The 21,714-nt window shown below is 46.3% G+C and overlaps 1 protein-coding gene across 1 annotated transcript; it reads right to left on the reverse strand.

Annotated features, from left to right (window-relative positions):
* Positions 1–383: 383 nt before the first annotated feature.
* LOC137164460 (C-type lectin domain family 1 member A-like) lies at positions 384–20,890 on the reverse strand. The gene is made up of 6 exons (XM_067565369.1): positions 20,842–20,890; positions 8,278–8,370; positions 5,988–6,095; positions 5,125–5,267; positions 3,386–3,528; positions 384–2,085 (listed from the first exon to the last, which is right to left on the reverse strand). The coding sequence occupies exons 1-6, from the start codon at positions 20,888–20,890 to the stop codon at positions 1,944–1,946; spliced, it is 678 nt and encodes a 225-aa protein (XP_067421470.1). The 3' UTR covers positions 384–1,943.
* Positions 20,891–21,714: the final 824 nt, after the last annotated feature.

Consider the following 21,714-nt stretch of genomic DNA (forward strand, 5'->3'; position numbering starts at 1 on the left):
AAGCATGAATTGGAAATAGATGCTCAGCTGCTGACCAGGCTTGTTGAAAAAATACAGGCCAACATTTGCAAGCCAGGGCGCCTAAAGACCGGCTCCTGGGGGCCTGATCCAAAGCTCACTGAAGTCAGTGGAATGACTCCCATTGACTTCAGCGGCCTTTGGATCAAGCCCTTCAAGCCATATTGTAGGATCTAGGCTGAGATGTTCAAAGAAGCCTAGGGGAGTTAGATACTAAACTTCTACTGAGTTTCAATAGGACCAGGGTGTCTTATTCCCTGAAACCCCTTTGAAAATTCCAGACTTAGCCCATGGCCTTATCTCTAGAAGTACTCAACACTGGCAGCTCCCCCTGAAGTCTATGCAAGTTTTGGTGCTCAGTGCCCATGAAAATCAGGCTACTGTTAGTGAGGTGCCTACTTTTAGACACCCATATTTCAAAAATATATGCTGTGGCTAGAGCATTGTCTATATACACTTAGGCCCTCTTCTTTTCCTTAGAAGGGACTCCACCTGGAATGGGACGTCCAGTCCAGCCCCTACACTGTCTGGGCTGAAAGGAGTTGGGGGAAAGTTTGTCCCTCCCCCCATCCTTGATATTTTCTTTTTTGTCTCCTTTTCATTGTTATTTATGGTGCAGCATCAAAACCCATTTTCCAGCAGCATCCCCAGCAACAAACACCTTAACTTTTTAGACCCAGATTGTAAAGGTATTGAGGCAGTGCCACACTCAGCCTGGCAACATCTGACTGGTTTCGGAGACAACATCTGATTCCCAAAAGAGATTGAGGCACTTAGGAGCCAAAATCCCATTGACACTCAATAGGGTTTAAGCTTCTAAGTGCCTAAAGCACTTTTGAAAATGAGATTTAGGCTCCTGAATTAGCTAAGTGTTGCATGGCTGAACCTAGCAATGTCTCAATACCTTTAAAAATCTGGCCCCGCGTGACCAGGCAGCGCAGTCTCAGCATGAAGGGTGGGAAATTGAGCAGTCACAGTCTCTGACTTGGACCAAGGATCTTCATCAGTGCCTCCAGGGATATTCTCTCCAATATGTCACACTTAGCAACAATTCGCTCTGGCTGATGAAGGAGCTGCACAGCAAAGATATTCTTCTGTGCCCTAGCTCCAGGGTTTATGGTAATTGCTGACAGCTCTGCAAAGTGCAATTACCCAGCACCACAGGGAGTGCTATGCACCACAAAGGCCAGGTGCCCTCTCTGGAAAGTGCAGATCCGTGCCACAGTCATCAACACGCACTTTAAAAAGCTATTCCCCACACAGAGTAAATTAATTGATCTCTCCAGAGTATTGACTCCCCCACTGTCAGGATCAACTGCATGTACAGTTCTGAAACCGTTTCAACACTCGCTCATGATGGAGGACGCAGAGATGTTTGCTATGAGATTTATTTTAAGAGCAAGTATTCAACGTGTGTAACAGCTTTCAGATAGATGATGTGGCATCTGCCTAGGGATGTGGTGGAAATCCTCGCACGTGAGACTCTTGAAATCAGACAGGATCAGACCCTAGAATATAAACAAGAGGGGGCAATCGTGCATTTGCAGGGAGTTGCAGTAGGGGAGTTCATAGGTCTTTTCCATCTCTCACGTCTGTGATTCTGTGACACATGCATGTGGCTGTACACACCAGAGGCTCTGGAGAGTTACAGTTTGCCCCAGTGGTTCCCAACATTGCATCAAAACCCCTCAGACAGCCATGAAAATAACATTTGGTGATGTGAGGAATGCAACTTTGTTCAACCACTATGGATGCCAGCAGATAAAGTTAGGCTGTAGGAGAGAGAGATTGTTTTTAACTCTCACACATGCAACATAAAAGAGCAGCTAGAGGAAATCGCCAAGCAAGGAAATTAGGTTTTTTCCATATCTAGTTGGTTTAGCAGACTGTCCCAGGCTGGCGGTCCCTTCTCTATATGATGCAGTTCACGTTCTTGCCAAATCCATCATCTTCTCACAAAGGCAGAATCGAGTATCTCCACAGGCTCCAACTCTAACAGTTCCATCTTGGATGTAGGCACAAGCTCTCTGCCGATAATGCTGGGAACTGGCTTCTGGGATTTCAAACCTGCAATGCAAAATCACAGCTTCCACTTCATCTTAATAATGCCTGAGCACACTGCTTCACGCCACGGTGCTCAGACCCTGTGGGATTGTCCTGGGGACAGGAAGCAATGCTGAACCAATGCCCCACCCAATGTGTCTGAGGAGACTCCATGAGCACAGGATCACTAAGACCCTATTTGTGAGAGTCAGCACATTCAGCCTGGTGACCTGAACAAGTTTCAACTCACACTGACCTAAAATTGACCCTGGGATTCAAATTGAAAAATATGGTCTTTACTCCCCCTCTTCTTGTGGTATATTATGGCCAGAGATGTCTCCAGTTCAGTGGTGGGAGAGTGACAGACAGACAAAGACACACACACACACACCGCCACGTTCAATCTATCAGTCACGTAAGTGACGATGATATCCAGGGGATAAATCCAGATGTCACATGGCTCTGCACTTTATCATACATCTGAGATCAACTCACCTGCCCTTAGCCTGCTAACCTATCTCTTTGGGACTTGATCTAACGCTGAAAACCCTGGCGCAGGCTCAAACAGCTGACTTAGTTCTTGTAAACCAGCCTGCCAGAGAAATGTTAACCGACATTTACACTGACGTGTTCAGAAAGAGAAAAGTTATTTTAATATACTTCAAAGGTATTTTTACGATTCTGGCTAAGCCCTGTAGTGCTGGACTCATGGTGTAACAAAGTCACCAGGTGGAAGGATACAAAAGGAGTCCGGATACATATTTTTACAATAACACATCGTTCCTGTAACATGTGGTCTGTATAGAACACGGGCCAGGGTTGTGTGGCCCTTGTTTGACACCAGTGAGTTCAGCAGCTCATCCTTCAGAGATTGCTGAATAACCATGCCCAGCCAACAAGCCCACATTGAACCAGTGTGTCCAGCTGCAGCCCCTAGCAGGGGGACGTTGCAAGTGCCTTTCTCCACCACGGCCTTTTTGGCCTTCTGAGATGAATTTGTGTCACTGAGGGCCCAGCACCACATACTATTGGGTTCACAAACTGAGGGCCCTTTGGGGTGTTTCAGGATGAAAGGCTTCACTAAGGCGTTTGAATGGCTCAGAACACAGCACTATGGGATCTGGGAGTAACAGGAAGTTCCCAGTGGCCTAGATCCAGTTCAGGCCTGTGCTGTGGGTTGGTGTCTCTTGTTATCTGTGTCTCCACTAAAGACAATAACCCCATCTCATTCAGGCTGGCTGAGGCTCACGGTGGAGAATCAAACATGGGACTTAGTGCTGTTCTTTGGTTCATAGCTGAGAATGAGCTAGCGACAGAGACTTACAGGCCAGAGGAGAGAGCTGTGCTGTCCACGCAGACCCACTTCTCGGTGCTGGAGTTGTACGATAATCCAATCCAGAAGGGGAAAAAATATTTAAAGTCTTGATGCAGATCAAAATAAAGATAGGATTCTTTTTGTATGAAATCCTGCACAAGAATAAAAGAAAGTTTTAAGACCCCGAATTGCATCACGTGTGTATAAATGGAAATGGCTGGATAGGTTAGGAGATCATGAGCTCACAGTATCACCATAGGTCTTATTAGAGGTATCGTCATTACCGTTAAGGTTGAGTTCCCACTTCTATTACAGTAACTGGCTGTTTCAGTTACCCATAACTCTTTCAAATCAAATCCTTTTGGGCTGAAATTGTCCAGCCTGAATCTCAGGCCAAAGTTGAATTTTTATAGCAAAGTTACAGTAAAATCTGTTTAGCCATTTTTGGAAGGATGAAAAAAAAAAAAACCCTACATTTCCCCCAAATGTACCAATCAGGAGGTTGTGCAAACATCTAACTCAAAGAGACTGTACAGTTTTTGAGCAGACATGGCTCATTTCATAGATCTCAAAGGGATTTAAGAAAAAAACCTGCCTGAAAGAATGTCAGCTCAGTTGGGTTGAGTTCTAAATGTCCTAACTTTTCTCAAATACTCCCACTCAGTTTAGACTGAGATAATTCGCTTTTACTAGTTTAACTGCTACGAAGGTACAAAAATGGTCAATTGAAACTGTTTCATTGATATCAATGCAGAACTTGAATGGTTTAGCATACAGGGGGCTGTGAGGGACATTAGCTTCATTCAGTCTCGTTGCTATGGACCAGTTCCTTTGGGATTCATGCTTCTTGGTGGAAGTTCTCAAAACAAACTAGATGACTAAGTCACCCAGTTTTGTTATTTTCAGTGGGAAGTTGCGTGGCTGAATTCATTGCTGAGTTTTGAATATTGCAAGCCAGGATTCCATCTGCAGGATTCCCCTGCAGCCTTGGGAAAGTGATTTAGGACAAACATATCAAGCCTGAGTGCCCCTTTCTCCCACCAGCAACAAAGCCCAACCTCAAGCAGAGCTCATAAAATGGCGGGTGAGAGAAGAGAGGAGATGGACAATGGACATTGCCATTGGCAGTTTGGCTTTGTTCACCACAAACAGGGCTTAATGGCAGAAAGAGGAATTTTCTGGCCATTTTCACGCTCACAAGATGGTGTTACCCATAGGGCCTTGTTAATACATTTACAAGAACTGATCTCAGGATCTTCAGACTCTGTTTGTTTAGGGGAGTTCCCTGATACTTAAAATCAAGCTGAGTCTGAAGGTGGCAGCGCTTTTGGTGCCGTGATGCAGAGTCATTGAGCCCTGCTTGTAGCTAGGGGACAGATTGTGTGGCAGGCCCAGTCCATCCCCCGCATTCTGCTATATGGAGTCACTGCAGGAGCAGCCTGCTCCTGACGGCACATTCACGCTGTGCTGTTGGCTGGCGCAGGCGGCAGTGGAGTCAAGACCCTATCTCTCCTTCCACTGTGCGCCCTGCCTCGCAGCAAGACTCCCCTCCCCCAGACACCTCTAATACACATTGCACATTTACACACCCAGCAGGGCTGGAAAAAGTGTCTCTGAATGGCGTATTTTACACTGAGCCCAAGAAATATGACAGCAATGGCCTTGTTGCTGATTAACACAAGGAGAATCAGCTTCTTCCTTTTAAGTGACCCGTTTGCCCCAGTAGTTTAAAAGAAACACATAATCACCGTCTCTTCTTTGCTCTCAGTTTTAAGCAGCCAGGTGGTCTGAGTTGAGCAGTAAGATTTACACTGTCCCCAAGTTTTGTCTGCAGCAGCAAAGAGGTACCAGCTGTTGCCGGATTGCATCCACCGTGCTGGACATTTGTCCCCTTGAACAAACAAACACAACTGATCAGTTCACCAGGGTCCACGTCTCCTGGTGTGACATATTGTGCTGGGGTCCTTGCCACCAATCCCTGGGACCGTACGCCAGTCTTCGTCCTCCGCCACTGCTGTTGCCATGGACTTCACCTGCCATCCCATGAGGATGGGTCTTTCACCTCCACGTGCTGCTGCTGCCGGGCAGGCAGCCTGAAGGGACTGGCTTGCCCAGCAGCAGGACAGGGTGACTGGCCAACCAACCACCACCATCTTGGTAGAGGCCCAACTGCCATCCTGAACCCCAGTTGGGTTGGGGAGGCGGGAGCTTGTCACCAGCAAGGAGAGGAGGGCAGCTGGGAGGAGCCCATCGGCCCCACTCAGCAGACTCCCAGTTGCTCAGGGGAAATGGGGGAAGCCAGCTGTGGAGCTGGATATGGGAAATGACCCCCATGCTTCTGCCTGAGCGCGACGCCTGCAGCTGGGCTGCATCAGGCCGAGGGAGGGGAGTGTTAGTCACTGTGTAAGTTCCTTCCTCTCCCAAGGGACAGGGGAAAAGCTGAGCTGGCTGGGCTGAGAAGCGAGGCAGGGTTGGCCTGTGCGATCTCCTGGAAACACCCATGGGAATGCTTATCCTAAACCCAAGCACTTTGGGACAGAAGGATGATAATCCACAATGCTACACGATCTCCTGTACAGATTTGGATCTGCCCTTCACTTCCTCCATTTACCTCTTTCGGTTGGCAGCTCCTGCAGAGTCCCTGGATGGTCTGTGGTTTGGCTTTGGTAAAACTTCAGCTGCTGGGTGAGGAGTTCCTGCTTTTGGCCCTGCTGAATGACTTAAACAGCAGAACAACAAAAGTATCTCTTACAGTGTTTACTGAGCAGTCGTTCTTTGTATCATGGTGATGCAAAAGCCCTTTCTGCCCTTGAGAATGGCACCAGTAACACTTATAATGATTCGGTTGAATCATCGTAATTGGCAACACTGCAATTGGTCCATAAAACCCACCTTGATTACCCTAGATCTGTTCAGACTATCCGTACACCGCATGCCATCCAACCATTGCAGTACCAGTGCATTGTGGGTATCTGTCCCACAAATCCAAGCACATTTACCTTGAATGGGGATTTTCTGCAGTAGTTCTCCACACCTGGGGTGGTACAATTCTTTCTAGAAAGTCTACCGTATAAGGTAGCTTTTCTAACATATGAAATAGCATGCATTTTGCAATATTGAACAGCCTTGGTACTTGTTTAAAAATACAGAATATTTTTATGCAACACAGGCACCAACACTGCAAGCCAGATTCTCAGCTGGTGTAAATCAGCGTAATTCCTGTGGCTATGTCAATTTACTTCAGCAAAGAACTTTGCCTGAAAGCTGTATGCATAAAAATACAGAGGCGGTAGTACCTTAAAACAAAAGCAGTCAGGTGTACACGGGACGGTTTATGTTGCACAGAGTGTTGGCTGATTTATTACAGGTGACTGCCTCAACACCCCAGTGATGTCTGCCTGGATTATAACCTTGTAAACATGGGTTTGTGATGGGGTGGTTACCACCACACAATGCCGGACTAGGTAAAAAAGGGCCAATTAACTCTGTGACCGGCTGCACCTGGAGGAGAGTCAGGGCTGATAAAGTTCAGCTGCGGGGGAGGAGCTGGGACAGGCATAGAGAGGGGAAGTTGGTGGTAAGAGAGGGTGGCAGGGAGGTGCTCTGCTCTGCTCTGCTCTGCTGTCACTCCCTAAAAAGGAGAGCAACAGACCAGGAAGAGAAGGTCCTGCCTTGGGATACAGACTGACTATGGCAAAAACCCGAGAGTAGAGAGAGCCATAGGGAGCAGAGGAAGCTCCACTGGTAACCTGGGCCAGAAGATAGGAAGAGAAGTAGGAAGAAGCACAGCAGGGATACCGCAATGGGGTCTGGGAGTGAACAGACTGGACAGAGAGTCTCTGTGCTGGAACCCGGAGTGGTGGGGGGGCCCGGGTTCCCCTCCCAGCCTCTGAGGAAGTGACACAGAGTGGCAGAGGACCGCCTGAGCCGGGACTTTGGAACCCCGGAAGGGGAGGGCTACAGTGACCAGGCCAGAGGGCCAAGGCATGAAGCACCTCAAGTGATGGAGAGGGAGTAACCCGACTCTAGAGAAAGAGAGCAACGCCACGGAGTGAGAAAGCGAAGGAGGGGGTATCAGACTGGTCGGGAGCTAATCCCCAGATGCACACAAGGAGGCGCCCCAGTGGTGAGTGGAGCACAGAGAAGGGAAGTGACTTGTGCAAGGTCAGAGGCAGAGGTGTGACCAGAAACCTGGCATGGAGCTGGCGTTAGGCCTTTGTGGTGGGTCTCCCAAAACGAAAGTGCCTCCTGACTGAGCCCAGGAACTTCCCCAGGGTTTGGGGGCGGGTGAGGGAGACGATTCTAGCTCTCGTCTCGCTAACGCTCCCTTCCCTGAACTGACTCTGAAATTGTTCTCGGCGTGGCACGTGGGGAGACTCGCCGGATCGTGTCCTGCTGCATAGCTTGAGCCCCGCTCCTTGCCACCCTAGTGGCCCTTTTGCATCGATGCAGTTTGACTTCAAGGTTCTTCACAAGCAGAAGAGCATTTTTTTTTTTTTTTTTAAACGAGGTTTTCTCATGCCCCTCTAACTCCCCCAGAGCATGGAGGGTCTGCGTACAATGCAAAGGACTGCTCCCCCCCAGAGTCCTGATTCTCAGTCTCTGCAATGGTACGTGGAATTCCTGTTTGTCTTAAATAGGAAGGCACTTATTAAAGAGAACCCCTGCAACTATAGACGAACAGGCTTCCACCCAGCTTGTGTTCCAGTCTTGTCTCCCTTGTTTGCGAGGGTCCACACTCTGCCTACGGCACACAGAGGTATCTAGTGACTGAGTAATATACTGCAAATAATATGGCATTATGGTCTCCTGCTGTGGCCACTAGACAATGCTGCCTTCCCCTTCAAAACATTATAAGAACTCATGTTGGATTCACAATGGCTCCTTTTTCCTGCACTTACCCTGGAAAGCCAAAACTTCTGTTGCTATCAGCAAAAGCAGGCAGAGAATCCCAAAGATGTCTGTAGTGAGCAACCACTGAGGTGGCGGGGGATCTAATAAACAAATACAAAAAATACTTCATAATTATTGACATCTGCAAAGCAACACAATGAACAACATCAAAAATAAAGTGCCTAATAAATCAGGAAGGAAGGGGGTGGGGGGGCGGACAGAGCAGGGGTTGTTGTAGTTGTCTTAAAAAAAAATCTCCTAGAAAGTGTGCTTTTGATTAAAAAAACAGAGTAGCAGGACAAAGGAACAGTAAGCTAAGGCGATAATTCTGGCATCTCCAGTAGCACAAATAGCTAAGTGCCCTATCTTGAGAAAGTGTGCTGAACCTGACAGAACCATTTTGCAAAGCAAGTAATGTGCATGCAGTCACAGAAACTGATGGTGCAAATGCCGCAGTAGATTACCCGATTATTGAAACGGGCTCCCCAGCAATGCTGAGGGGAGTGGGAATAAAGAGAAGGAAGCATCTCTGGAAATGAAAAATGGAGAGCCTAGCTAGCTAGCTGGACCCTGTCACAATTAAAGTTGATACAGGCACCCAAGCCAATGTGTTGTCAGCAAAGTGACACCAGAAAATCAGAGATAAGCCTGAGCTAGGGAAAAAAGAGAACTAGCAGACAGAGGACAGGGGAGAGAAATTGCCAGTAAATGGAATTTCAGCAAGAGAATGTCTAAAAGGGCTGTGAAATCATTTGATTTTTAGTGAGTGGGGGGCCAGGAACATCAGCCTGTATTAGGGATTGAAATTTGTAAATAATTAAAACAGGTCAAGTTTATAATGGGGGGCTGGTGTGGTGGGAATCAAAATGCCCCAGACGAGTTTAATGTTTGGTGAAATGTGCTGCATTAAGGACAGACCTGAGCATTTTAAAAATACAATGTAAACCCAGTTAGCGCTCAACCCAGGAAATCTGCACTTGCCCTGAGAGGCTGGGTTCTGCGGGAGCTAACCTGCCCAGTGCACCGAAAAGTCATAAATAGAGGCTATGTCTTCACTGCAGAGATAACTCAGGCTGTTTCCTGTGCGTTGCTCTTAAACCTTTCCTGTCCATCCTCTCACGTGAGTGTGGTGATGCTTTCAGTCCAGGGTAGCCAGCCCACCTGGGGGTGTGGGTTAAAATATGGGCACTGCCTTTGCATGGGCTGGTAACACTGAAGATGCAAGCTACACCTATCGAGTGCTGACATTCCTCCAGTGCTATCCCACAATTCCCTCCATGTGGCCAGAAGGTTTCAACAAATAATTCTTACTGATTATTTTACTCAAGAAATGTCCTTCTTTTTCTGTTTGAACACACTGCGAAGTTCTGGAATGTCATTATTATTCCAAATTATCTTCAAATTTCTTGGATAAATAATTCTTCATTTGCAAATTATCCAGACACAATCCACTGTAAATGTTTGTAATTTGCAGCGCATTGGGTGTTGTTTCCGTTCCCTGACAAGATGACATACAATGTACTCAACACAATGTCAACTGTGAATTTTACAATCAAATAGACCACGCACAATTGGCTTTGTGTGAAATATTCAAGCTTAAGATGTGATTCTTACAAGTATTTATGCTGGAGCGCTTGACTATTTACAGAAAGTGAGTACAAAAAGTTGCAAACGGGTTCAAATTAAAATTAGCTTTTGCATTTAAATGAATGTTCATGGGGAAAAATTCTACTGTTCACTTAGTTCTACCATCAAATACTCTGTATTACATCTGAGGCAATTCCTCCAGTTGTTGTGGCCAAGTCATGAAAAGGCCCAGTGATTAAAACTGAATCATGGAATTAGTGGGAATACATGGATCGTTGCACTTAGCTGCCTTACTACCGTAAGTATGGTACCGCTAGTGTTGTAAGTACAGCATAGTGACAGCAGCACTGTCCAGCCAGTGCGATATAACTCAGCCAAAGACCAGGAGGGGATACCTACTATGTCACAACCCTGGTTGAGAGAACATCAGATGGCCAAAATATTCTTCCTGGGTCCCAGATCCCTTCATGGTGGGATGATTTTTCAGCCATTTTGGGGTTCATGGAGCAAAAAAAAGGCTGAGATCCACTAGTATGTTTTCTTCTTACTATTTTTAAGTGTGATATATCATACACACATCAGGTTAAATTATGAATATATTTGTTACACTGAGCATATAAAATATGGCCATGGCATAAACAAGGCTACATTCACTACAGAAATTGGGTCATGAGTTCAGTTCTGACCCTTATTAACTCAATATGAGTCTGTCTTGCTCAGTTAGACCCTTTGGTTTTTGATCTGAGGGTCCAGTCCCTTCTGGCTTTAAACATTATGAAATGAAAGGAAACCTTTTTAGGATTTTTAAATCGATTTTCCCCACAACAGAGATGTTATTTCCAGTGTTGTCAACTCTCTCAATTTTATCATGAGTTTTGCAATATTTTTGTGAAGTCCCAGCTGCTGGAGTCAGGTTATTACCTGAGACTCTCAACTTCCATTTTAAAAAATGGAAAGATACTTGCACTCATTGGTTGTGGAGACAAGATTGAACACCTGAACCTAAACGCCCCAATATCAGAAGGAACATAAAAATAAAAGAAAATGTAATATTTTTACATCTCATGATTTTCAGGCCTGACTCATGATTTTTCAATGCTTGGGGCTAGCAATTCTGAATGAGCAGCATACAGTGGTGGTCTATGTTTCTGTTCCAGATTTTCCCTCTTGTGGTGACAATGTTTTACTTTGTAACTCAAAGACTGCAGCGACAGCATGGCTGCATCTGAGATACAACAGCCATTGGCCTTCATGAAAGAAAAGTTCCAGCTTTAAGGGACTTGATATAGTGTCCAGAGCAGTGGATTACACTTAGATGCTTGCTTATTGGCAGTTCAGTAATAGAACGGTCAGGAGAGCAGCGCATGCGGTGACTGGTTAGAAGGTACAATACAGTATTGTGCTAGTCAATTACTACAGGTAGGAAGTCTCATGGGGTTTTCATATATGGCAGGTGAATTTAATAGGAAGTACAGAAGATGGTTGTTGGATATTTGTTGTATTGGTGGTGAAGGAAGAGTGGAAAGGCTAACTTCTGAGCAGCAATTAAGACAAGTTTAGCTCTATTTTCTCTAATAATGCTTTTGTTACATACAGTACCTTTGTGTCCCGCACCTGAGGTCTCTGGCTTTCCTGCTGCTCAACCAACCTGTGACATTTCAGGTCCTGGTACATTGTTGATTCCTTACATGTTTCTGGTGAGATTATAGAGGCAGAAATTTTAGACTGGACGTCAGGGAGGTTGATAATACAAGCACAGTAATAAATGGGCTGATCATGAAAACAGGGTCCCATATTGATAGTGGGGGAAGGAAATAAAAATTGTAAGTATCTTTGGAATTGATGAATGAAGACCTTTGCAACAGTTAATTTGATGTAGGGGGCATTGTGCTGCCCGCAATATTATACCCAGAATAAATCCAAGATGATGGGGAGGAGGGAATATAGCACAGGGCCCAATGGAGAGAACGCTTGTTTGGAAAACCTTTGATTAAAACACCCTACAGAATGCAAAGGGCACTGTTAAGCTCATGAAAGTATGAGTTCAAACTAAGGCTTAGCTAAGACAAAATCCCTAGCAAGGGCAATGTTATCAGAAGCTGAGAGTAGCATGGAACATGATCTAGACGGATTTGTTTACCGTGAAAACTTGCTAACGCCTGTTGATAAAACATAGAGGTTGATGCAAAAAAACTTGCAAAGATACAGATCTAAAATCCTCATAAGGATCAATCTTGAGTGATAGGCAGAGGTGAGGAGAAATCTCATCCACTGGCTATCATGACTGGTCTGCTTTTGATGAGCTTCTGATGGTTAATGTAATCCTTAAAGGGGAAAAATAATCAGGGAGTCCATGCATCACGAGGAAGCAAATGTTATGTTGTATTCACGATGAATACCGGGGTATGAAATTAAGGAGAAGAGCCAGAGAAATCTTTATTAGCCTGGTACAAACACACACATTGCTGATTCACGGCTATAGAATCAGCACATCTTTAGTAAGGAAAAGAAAGATTTTGGTGAAATATATCAGCTGACCTCTTTTACTTTGTAAGCACAGATTATTTAGTGGTAGAGGACTCGTATTCAGACTACTTTGAGTTTCCTACTAGTACCCTGAGTGAAACACCATTAGATGTTATTTCTGTACAATAATGTTTTACTATATACTGTACATTTGTCACTAGCTCTCGGCCTTCTAGACTCAGATGACTTATCAAATTTCAGATCCGTGTAGGTTATCACATCCTCATTCATTTCTGGTGGAGTAGAAATTTTAGACTTGATTTTAGACGACTGAGGAAGATGGATGGAATTCAATGAGAAACTCACAGATTCATGAAAGATCTCTGTGTGCTGTGATAACTCTGTCAGTGTCTTGTACTGCTGAGCTTTATAGCATGTTAGAGTTTATGACATTTTTCAAAAGAATTAAAAGAATGTTAAGTTCGCAAAATCAAGCATTCAAAAATTAGGAAATGCTAGATTTAACGTTGCCCCTATAACCTTAATTCACCTCCCCCCACTCCCGCCTGTGTGTATGCATTTTGGTGCAATCTTTAATTAATGTTTTTTCCACAGGACCTCAGCCTCATTTGGTGCACAGGTTAGATGGTGCTCTGCGAATGGATAGCTATTCAAGATCTCTTTCTGTTCTCATTATTTAATATGTGGCACCTGCATTATTTACTGTGCACTATTCAAATCCAGCCCTGAACAGAGAATTATTTATTTCTTCATGGACTTTTCTATGCTACTCTCATTGTGGTATCTTAGTGCTTTGCAAACCGTAAGGAATTCATTTTCACAACATCCCTCTTTGGAGAGGGGCTATTAGTATTTCCATTTTACAGATGGGGAACCAATGCACAGAAATTAAGGCCAAAATTGTCAAAATTGTTAACTAATTATGGATGCTCAGTTTAAGAAACCCAGGGTCTGATTTTTGCAGAGTACTTAGCTTTTTGTAGCACTTTATTTGTTCTGAGCAGAGGTCCCACCGACTTCAGTTTCAGCTGTGAGTGCTTAGTACTTATGCAAATCAAACTCCAGGTATCTGAAGTCAGGTACCCAGAAAATGAGGAACATACAATTAGTGACTATGCATGAAAAGTCTCATTTAAGTGACCTGCCCAGCATCACATAGGAACTGTGTGGCAGAGGCTGGGATAGAATCCAGTCTCCCGGACAGCATTCAACTGCCTTACCCAGGAGGCCCTCCTTTCTCTTCCTGAAATCCCCTGCCTCATTCACTACACATCTTCCAACTTCTGCAACAAATGACACATACAACAGCCTCCTTCACTACACAGAGTTCCTAAAAGTTGTTTTGAAAAGGAAAGTGCCATTTGGAATCATTTTGTTTCAGTCTAAACGCTTTTTGGAATTCTTTATTTCATGAAAAAAAATTTGACATTTCAACTTTTCATTCTGATGCGGAAAGGAGAACAATTTCAAAATGGCAACCTATCCTGGCAAAGGAAAGCTCCATTTTTCAAACAGTCCTAATAATAACTGATCTGAGTACTGAAAGGAGCAATAGCTTTAGATATATATCATTTGAAAATGATGACCTCTTGAGTTGCAGAGGAGACTTTAAAAGGCTGCAACCCAAAGCCCGTTCAGTGCTGTTAAACCAAAACCTAAATATTTTTGTGAAATCAATGTTCTGCTGTCAAGATTTGTCTGTCTTCAGAAGGAGCTGGAAAATACTGCTATGAGTTGGATCTAATGTATAAAGAGCTTGAAATTGACTATCAAACTGCCAAATTCTTCTGCACCAGCTATACACGCAACAGTTAAAGTATGGGCAATGAGACAGAGCATAGCTCCGCTTCCTATGGTAAAACTAGCAAGGGACATATATAGGACCTGATTCTGTTCAGTTACACTACTGTAATTCCACTAATTTCTCTGGCGCTACTCCTGCTTTATACCAATGTAGGAGAGATCAGAGTCAAGTACATTGGATAAATACAATTTCTTTGTCTACTGTGAATCTCCAGTAGGTCTGTCTCTATAGTGGGCTAGTGTAAATCAGCATACTCCATTGGAGTCAACAGACGTATGCTGATTTATGCCAGCTGAAGGTCTGACCCATTGTACATTAAAACAGGAAAACAAAATAAATCAGATTCTTTTTCTTGAGGACATTAGCTCCTTTCAGAAAAGTCTCTTCTCCCATTTCCCAGGCTGCTTCTCATCAACATGACGTCTGACCGTGACAGGTTTCAGTGGTATAAATACAGCAATCAAAACCTGTGATTTCTCCCCCCTGCTGTAAAACCAACATTAACCTTTACCACAAGGACAATCACCTCCAACCCAATCCCGCTCCAAGCTGCAAGATCCTTCCACTAGCCCTGTACAAACATTTCCAACTGCCTCCCTACTCTTGCATTTCCTACCAAGACATTGACAAGCAACTCCATCATGGCTCTCATCCACTGCTACCAGAATCTTCCTGTGTATTTTCCAAAATCATCCTGCGTTCTTCCTTGGAAAACGTGATTCTCTAAAAGGGGATGGGCGAACTATTGTCTGCTCTAAGGATGCTCCCCGCCCCCACCATGATTTGAACACAGTACCTTTGTTTATCTCCAGTGGCTCACGGGCAGAGGTTCTGAAATGGACGTTGAAATGGGGTGTCTCCTATATATGAGTCCCCAGTGGGGGATAAAGGAGCACAATGATTGGCTGTGCAAAGTTCCATCAGAAGCTGCACAGGAAGCTCTCTTGTTGCTAATTTGATACACTGCCCCTACCTAACATGTTTACCAAAAAGGGGATTTAATCTTTACAAGTTAAAGCATTTATGCAATCAGAAGTGCTAAGCTGCAAAGCCTTAGTGGGATGATTTAAATGCTGAAGTTACTGAAGGAAGGAGACATGCTCTCAGGCACTTGTTATAACTATTGGCTGATGCCTTCAAAGCTACTTAGCCCCTTAATTTGCCATTTTAGGCCACAATCCAGCAAAACACGGAAGCACAGGCTTCACTTTAAAAATCAGTGGGAGGATTCATGTGCTTAAAACCAAGCATGTGCTTCAGCTCTTTGCTGGATCTAGCCTCAGTGCTTAATCCAGCCCTTATGTTTCGTTTAGGCATCTAAGCAATTTTCAAAGTGGAGTACTAGACAGGGACAGAACTGTGCTGTCCCAGGGCTGGCTGCACCTACATTTTAGATGGGCTAAACGTTCAGTGGCTTGCAGCACCCAACAGCTAGCTTGCTGCACTCTGCACTAGCTGAAGCCTCCAAGTGCTCTTCAATGGTAGAGCATGTTGCAGTGATCTAAATGTGAGCTTATAAAGGCTTGATTCAAGTTCCACCAAGTTTTAGAGAGCAGTCACTGGCTCTGGGCCATAATTCAATGCAGAAAAGCTCTTCGTGCCCTGGGAGCAGCAACGGATCTATAATGACCCCAAGTTGGCAAACTATACTGCTAAGGGAATGGGAAACACCAGCGAGTTATACCCTGCCTATAGATAATTATAAGAACTATGTAGGAATACCTTAGGACCTACAGATTTGGGATAGTGTTGTAGTAAATGTGGCAAAGATCTGAACTGTATTGTTATTGCTGCAAGCTGTAATTGAGATAAGGAGAGCAGAGTCCCCACGGAAGGGTGAAACGTCCAGCCAGGGCAGAAGACCCTGTCAGCCTCCTGCCATGCTACATTAATGACCCAGTGCTCAGAGATGTTTAGGGGAAAAGAGGAGTTGCCTTCAAAACCGGAAGGAGCCTTGAACTTGTGCAATGGGTGGGGAGGGCCGTTGAATTAAAGCGAGTTTCCCCTTGGGATGCTAGAAAGACAGCACACTTGTGCCACTCAGGAACTTTTGTGCTTATGGTGGCAGCTCAGAGTCATTTTCCTTTTGAATGAATGTTGCATCAGAACAGATCGGGGGGAAAGCCCTGAGTTGCTGGGGAGTCAATGGAGTTGCTTCGGGTTTCTCACCACTACAACCAAGAGTCGCATTCAACCCTACCAGGATTTGAAGCTGGGTGGGTGGGAGAGAAGCTGCAGGTTGGCTGAGGGTCTGGAGGTCTGAGATGCAAGCTTTCCTGCTGCTTCTGCTCTTTAATATCTATCCCCGCTCAAACCAACAAAAGGAACTATGGTCAAAGACACCTAAATCCACACTGAGACACCTAAATAACAGTGGCTGGATTTCCAGATGTGCTAAGCATCCACAAATCTGACTGACTCCAGTGGCAGCTGCGCTGTATAACTGAGGCCAGAATCGGACTCTCTAATGTGACGTTTATTACACTGACTACTACTGCAGTGGTGGAGTTTTTCACCCTGCCTGGCTTTGTATTCAGATCCAGTAACAGCTGATCTTCACTCCCTGCTCGGTAGCACTTGGGAAGTAGGCAGGCTGGATTCTAGACAATGCCGACATTGTTAATAATCCCTCGCTCTTATCTAGTGCTTTTTATGCATAGATCTCAAAGCATTGTGCAAAGGAGGTGTGACGGGGCATACACACACCACCCTGGGCAACAAAGGGTCAAGGAGCTGGTCTGGGCTCAGCCTGCTATGCCCATCACACCTGTGAGAAATGCACAGGCTGGAGCGGAGTCTTAAAAGGGGAGCAGAGCAGCTCACTTGTTAGCAGACCGGGGAAGAGACCAGCCCTTCAGCTCCTGACTGGAGCTGAAGGAAAGGGCTGCCTGAAGGCAGGAGCTTCCTGGATGTCTGCTGCCTGATGGCCCTTCGCTAAGGGAACAGATGGTCAGATTCTGATGCACCTTGCGAGGGAGCCATTCACCTCTATTTCCTGTGAACTCAGTTTATTTGTGTTCATTCCCCTTGCTTGTTGTTCATAGACTACCCTGGGTGGGGAGAGATGTTAAAGTGAGCTGGCTGGAGGGCCACGGTGCAGGAAGAGGCAGACCACCACAGAGGTGGAGTGACTGCTGGCAGGCAGTACCCAATGGGAAAAGAGCTGCTATGCCACATCTGGCCATAGTGAGGTGCTGGTGGTGAGTAAACCCATTTGCAGGAGGTCAGTGTCGTTTTAGAATACTTTGCATGGCCAGGGCCTGACATCAGTTCTTTCCCTCCACCCCCATGTAGCTCAATTTTAAATCCTGTGTCTAGTATAAAATTATGATTATCTTCCCAGCCAACGAATAAAGCAATAAAAATCCAAATCTTGTGCTATGGAAGCTCCGGATAGGGCACTAGAGTCGGTAGGACTCAGGTTCTTCCCGTGTGTGCAACATTTTATCATAGTGATTGAATCATGGGTTATTGCTTCTCTCATTGGTGGTGACACTCACCACATCCCCTCCTATCCACTATCCTACAACATCCCCCTGGCAACTACAGTCATTGTTTACATGGGGAAGTATTTAATGTATTTTTATCTGTCTTAATGCAAGGGAGTCAGCCCCATCTGACCAGCTGGTCCTCCGTGGTCCCACCAGCCCTCACTGCAGACCCGTAGTGGTCCACAGGCCCCAGTGTGAGAACTACAGAAGCAGAGGAGTCTGGATTAGAACCTGCTTCCCTTGCATTCTGGTTTTTGCTTGGTGCATTTCCCCACATTGTGTCATTCTGCAAATGCAAAAACCAAAGAAGCTACAGATTTGGGGGTAGGGAGAAGCCACAGCATGTAATAGGAGGAGATTTTAAAAACCCAACTATATAGTAAGTGTATAACCCTTCCAGACATCTCTCAATACTGTCACTTGTCTAGACGTCCAATTTCAGTGTCATAGACCAGGAGCAAGGGCTCTGAAAAGACCTACTGTATTGATTCATTGTTTAGACTTTGGAAGTGTACATCTGCAGTCTAATATACTCAAGCATTGGTCCCAGTAGTCGTATGCAGGTGACATACCAGCTCATCCCTTCAGTCACTTGCTTGTCCTTGGTGGTTTGTATCGCTCTAGCTTCTCCACAGTTTTAATCACCTATGTAACACCCATCCACTCACCGTGGTGCTCTGTGCCCCTCTAGTGGTGACTGGGACTCATTTAAATCCTTGCCTGACAGAAGGGGGCTTTTTTAGCCCAGCTAGTAGAGGCTTGTGTGTTAAGCTCTACTTCAATCCCTGCTACCTGACCCACCCACAGACACAGTATTACAAGTGGTGGCCTGTACTGAGAACTGAGCTGAGCAAAACTCAGGATGAGCCATGTCGTTATATCAACTATACTGCAAGGACGCCACAAAATAAACCTTTGCCGCAGATGACTGTAATCACGTCACGTTCAAAACTCTCGAGGCTTGATGATCCTCTGTCATACGGCAGCCACATCAAAGCCAGATGCCCAGCTCACCAAACTCCCTGGTTTCCCCCTGGAAATCACTGGCACTCAACAGGGCTTTGGGGATTTCTCTCTCATCTGCATTGTGCGATATAATACAAAGCAAAAGCTTGATCGAAAACCCACAGAAGTCAGTGGGAGTCCTTCCATTGATTTCAGTGTGATTTGGATCAGGCTTTGTGACACCGTTTTATTGTGCAGTGATGCGATCTGCTTTCTATAATATAGATGATCAAAGGATGATATTGATAGATTTGATTAAGGGCCAGAGAGTGTCTAACCCTTATGCAGGTGAGCAAAGGGAGTGTGTGCAAGCTAAGTTTCTCTCCTCTCTCTCACACTCACTCTCTCTCTCCTCTCTCTCTCCCCTTCTCAGAATCAACCACCCATAGCCCGAAACAGCAGGATCAAGCTCCTTTGTCATTTTTAGCCTAACCAGTGTATCTGAAGACACCGTGCTTGTTCATGCAACTGTCTGATGCCGTTCTGAGTCTGGTTAAGCTGTCAGCAAGCAGGGGAAGGAAGACTGTAGCTGTAGGGCAGGGCTGGGATCACATGACCATTGGCGGGCGCCGAGCAGGGCTCTGCTGTGGAATGGCCACTGTTTGCTACCTGCCGTGGAAGGCCGGGGTTTACACTTGTGGCGAAGGAGACTCTGTCGTTGGATATAAACACAAAGCTATGAATGGCTGGTCCTGGCATTTATCATTTTGCAATTACAGGTGACCAGCAATGGGTCGGAGGGCAGCATGGCAACCAGCCGTAACATAAGGTGACCTGAAGAAGAGTTCTGTGTAATATCTTTGACTGGACCTAAAGAGGAGTTCTGTGTGGCTTGAAAGCACGTCTCTCTCACCAACAGAAGCTGGTCCAATGAAAGGTATCACCTCACCCACCTTGTCTCTCTGAGCAGCCTTAATATAACCCTTTCCCCTTAAATGTTTTGTGGCCGTCTCTCTCCATTCAGTAGCAGTGATGCACAGAATAATATTCGGACAATAGCTACTATACCACGTATGGTGGCTAAGCGGCTTCTACCGTCCCTCCCATAATGTCTGTGTAGTACTCAGCTCTCAGCCCCTCTGTCTAGACACACAAGAGGTGCTAGGCATCAATAAGGCAGGTCCCTCTTCAGACGCAGCTTGCGGACGTCCACCCCCAGTTCATACAGGGACAGCTCTACCCGCATTGCTGGCTTCCTCGCCTGCTGTGTGCCTTACTATCGCCGTGAATGCATGCACGCACACCCCACCCAGCATGCTTTATGGCTGGCTAATCGCTCTCCCCACCCTTCCTCCCCCACAAAAGAATCATAGAATATTAGAGTTGGAAGGGACCTCAGGAGGTCATCTAGTCCAACCCCCTGCTCAAAGCAGGACTAACCTCAGCTAAATCATCCCAGCCAGGGCTTTGTCAAGCCGCAGCTTAAAAACCTCTAAGGATGGAGATTCCACCACCTCCCTACGTAACCCATTCCAGTGCTTCACCACTCACCTAGTGAAAAAGTTTTTCCTAATATCCAACCTAGACCTCCCACACTGCAACTTGAGACCATTGCTCCTAGTTCTGTCATCTACTACCACTGAGAACAGCCTAGTTCCATCCTCCCTGGAACCTCCTTTCAGGTAGTTAAAGGCTGCTATCAAATCCCCCCTCATTCTTGTCTTCTGCAGACTAAACAAGCCCAGTTCCCTCAGCCTCTCCTCATAAGTCTTGCCATTCGGTGGGCTGCACATCAAGACACTTCACTCCCTGTTCATGTGTAACTACAACAATCTCTGGCCGGGGACGAAGAGGCCTTAAGCCTTCAGCTAGCCGGGGAGGCCATTACTCGTTTATTCCCGACACAGGTTAGCTCTTGCTGTGGCTCCTATTGCGTCTGCTGACCAAACGGCAACAGGAGCGGGCTTCAGGCCTTCCCAGGTGCCTGCTGCCCATGTAGGCTGAGAGAGGGGCTGGCTGTTCCCAGCACAAACCAGCCATCCTTGATGTTGTGCAGGCCTGATTCCCACCCATGGGAGGCTCGGAAGGGGGGGGGGTTTATTTTTGCTGGCCCCCACTAATGAGAAGAACACTACTTCTGCACTGAACCACTCCAGCATGTGCCTGAAGTATTGGCCACAGGGCCCACCTGGGACTCGGGTGGGGGCATCTCCCCGCTCCCCGTTAGCTCCACACAGCTGGCCCCCTTCTCAGCTCACCGGGCTGCTGACTCCTGGCAGGCATCAGGTCAGATTCCATGCCACCCATGGGTCCGGATAGTCTCTGCCCCGCCGTCTGCTCCAGGCACAGCTAGGGGGGCGGCACACTTGGGACTCCACACTGATTTGAGCCCCAGCGCAGCCACTTGAAAAGGCCGTTACAGAAGCATTTTCCAAGAGGGGCCTGGCCTAAACCCCCCTGAAGTCACGAGGTTTTCCATGCTCTGCAATGGACTTTGAAGCACTGCTGGCACCTGATTTATGCCCCATTGCACTTCGGGGAGGGCGAGGCAGCTTCTCTATGGGTCTGTTTTTACGGGTGCAGATGCTGCATCGGCAGGAGCGAAGTTTTGGAAATATTTGCCCCAAATCTTTTAAAACTCTCTCCCTTAGTAGCTTAGCCCTTCCGCGTGCTCCCCTCCCCACCCCACCTGGGGATATCCCTGCTGTTTTATTTGGCACCTCCGCCTGGACGGGAAGAAGCTATGGCAGGTCAGTCCCAGAGCAGCGTTGACAAGCCAGTCCTGATGGAGAGCCAGGAAAGCTGTTGTTCTTGCTTTGTGACGCCAGGTCCAAAAAACACAGAGCTGCTTTGGAGCTGGCAGCTGCAATGGTCTGATTCCTGTCCCACTCGCTGATCCACTCAGTGAATTCCAGTGTCCAGAGAGGGGTTTCAGCGGTTTCCCTGGAATCACAAAGAGCCAGGGAGCTCCCGGAATCCGGCGGCCACCTGCCGTTTGCAGGATGGGAAGCAAAAACTCACAAGTCACGTTCACAAACAGACTTCGTTACACCTGCCTTTGGCCTGCCACCTGGCGCCTGCTTCCACTGCCGTCCAGCACCGACAGCCCTTTCTCACATCTGCGTCTCTGC

Source organism: Emydura macquarii, unplaced genomic scaffold, assembly GCF_026122565.2.
Source record: "Emydura macquarii macquarii isolate MOO-44397 ecotype Brisbane River unplaced genomic scaffold, CSIRO-AGI_Emac_v2 contig_2676, whole genome shotgun sequence".
NCBI lineage: Eukaryota > Metazoa > Chordata > Testudines > Chelidae > Emydura > Emydura macquarii.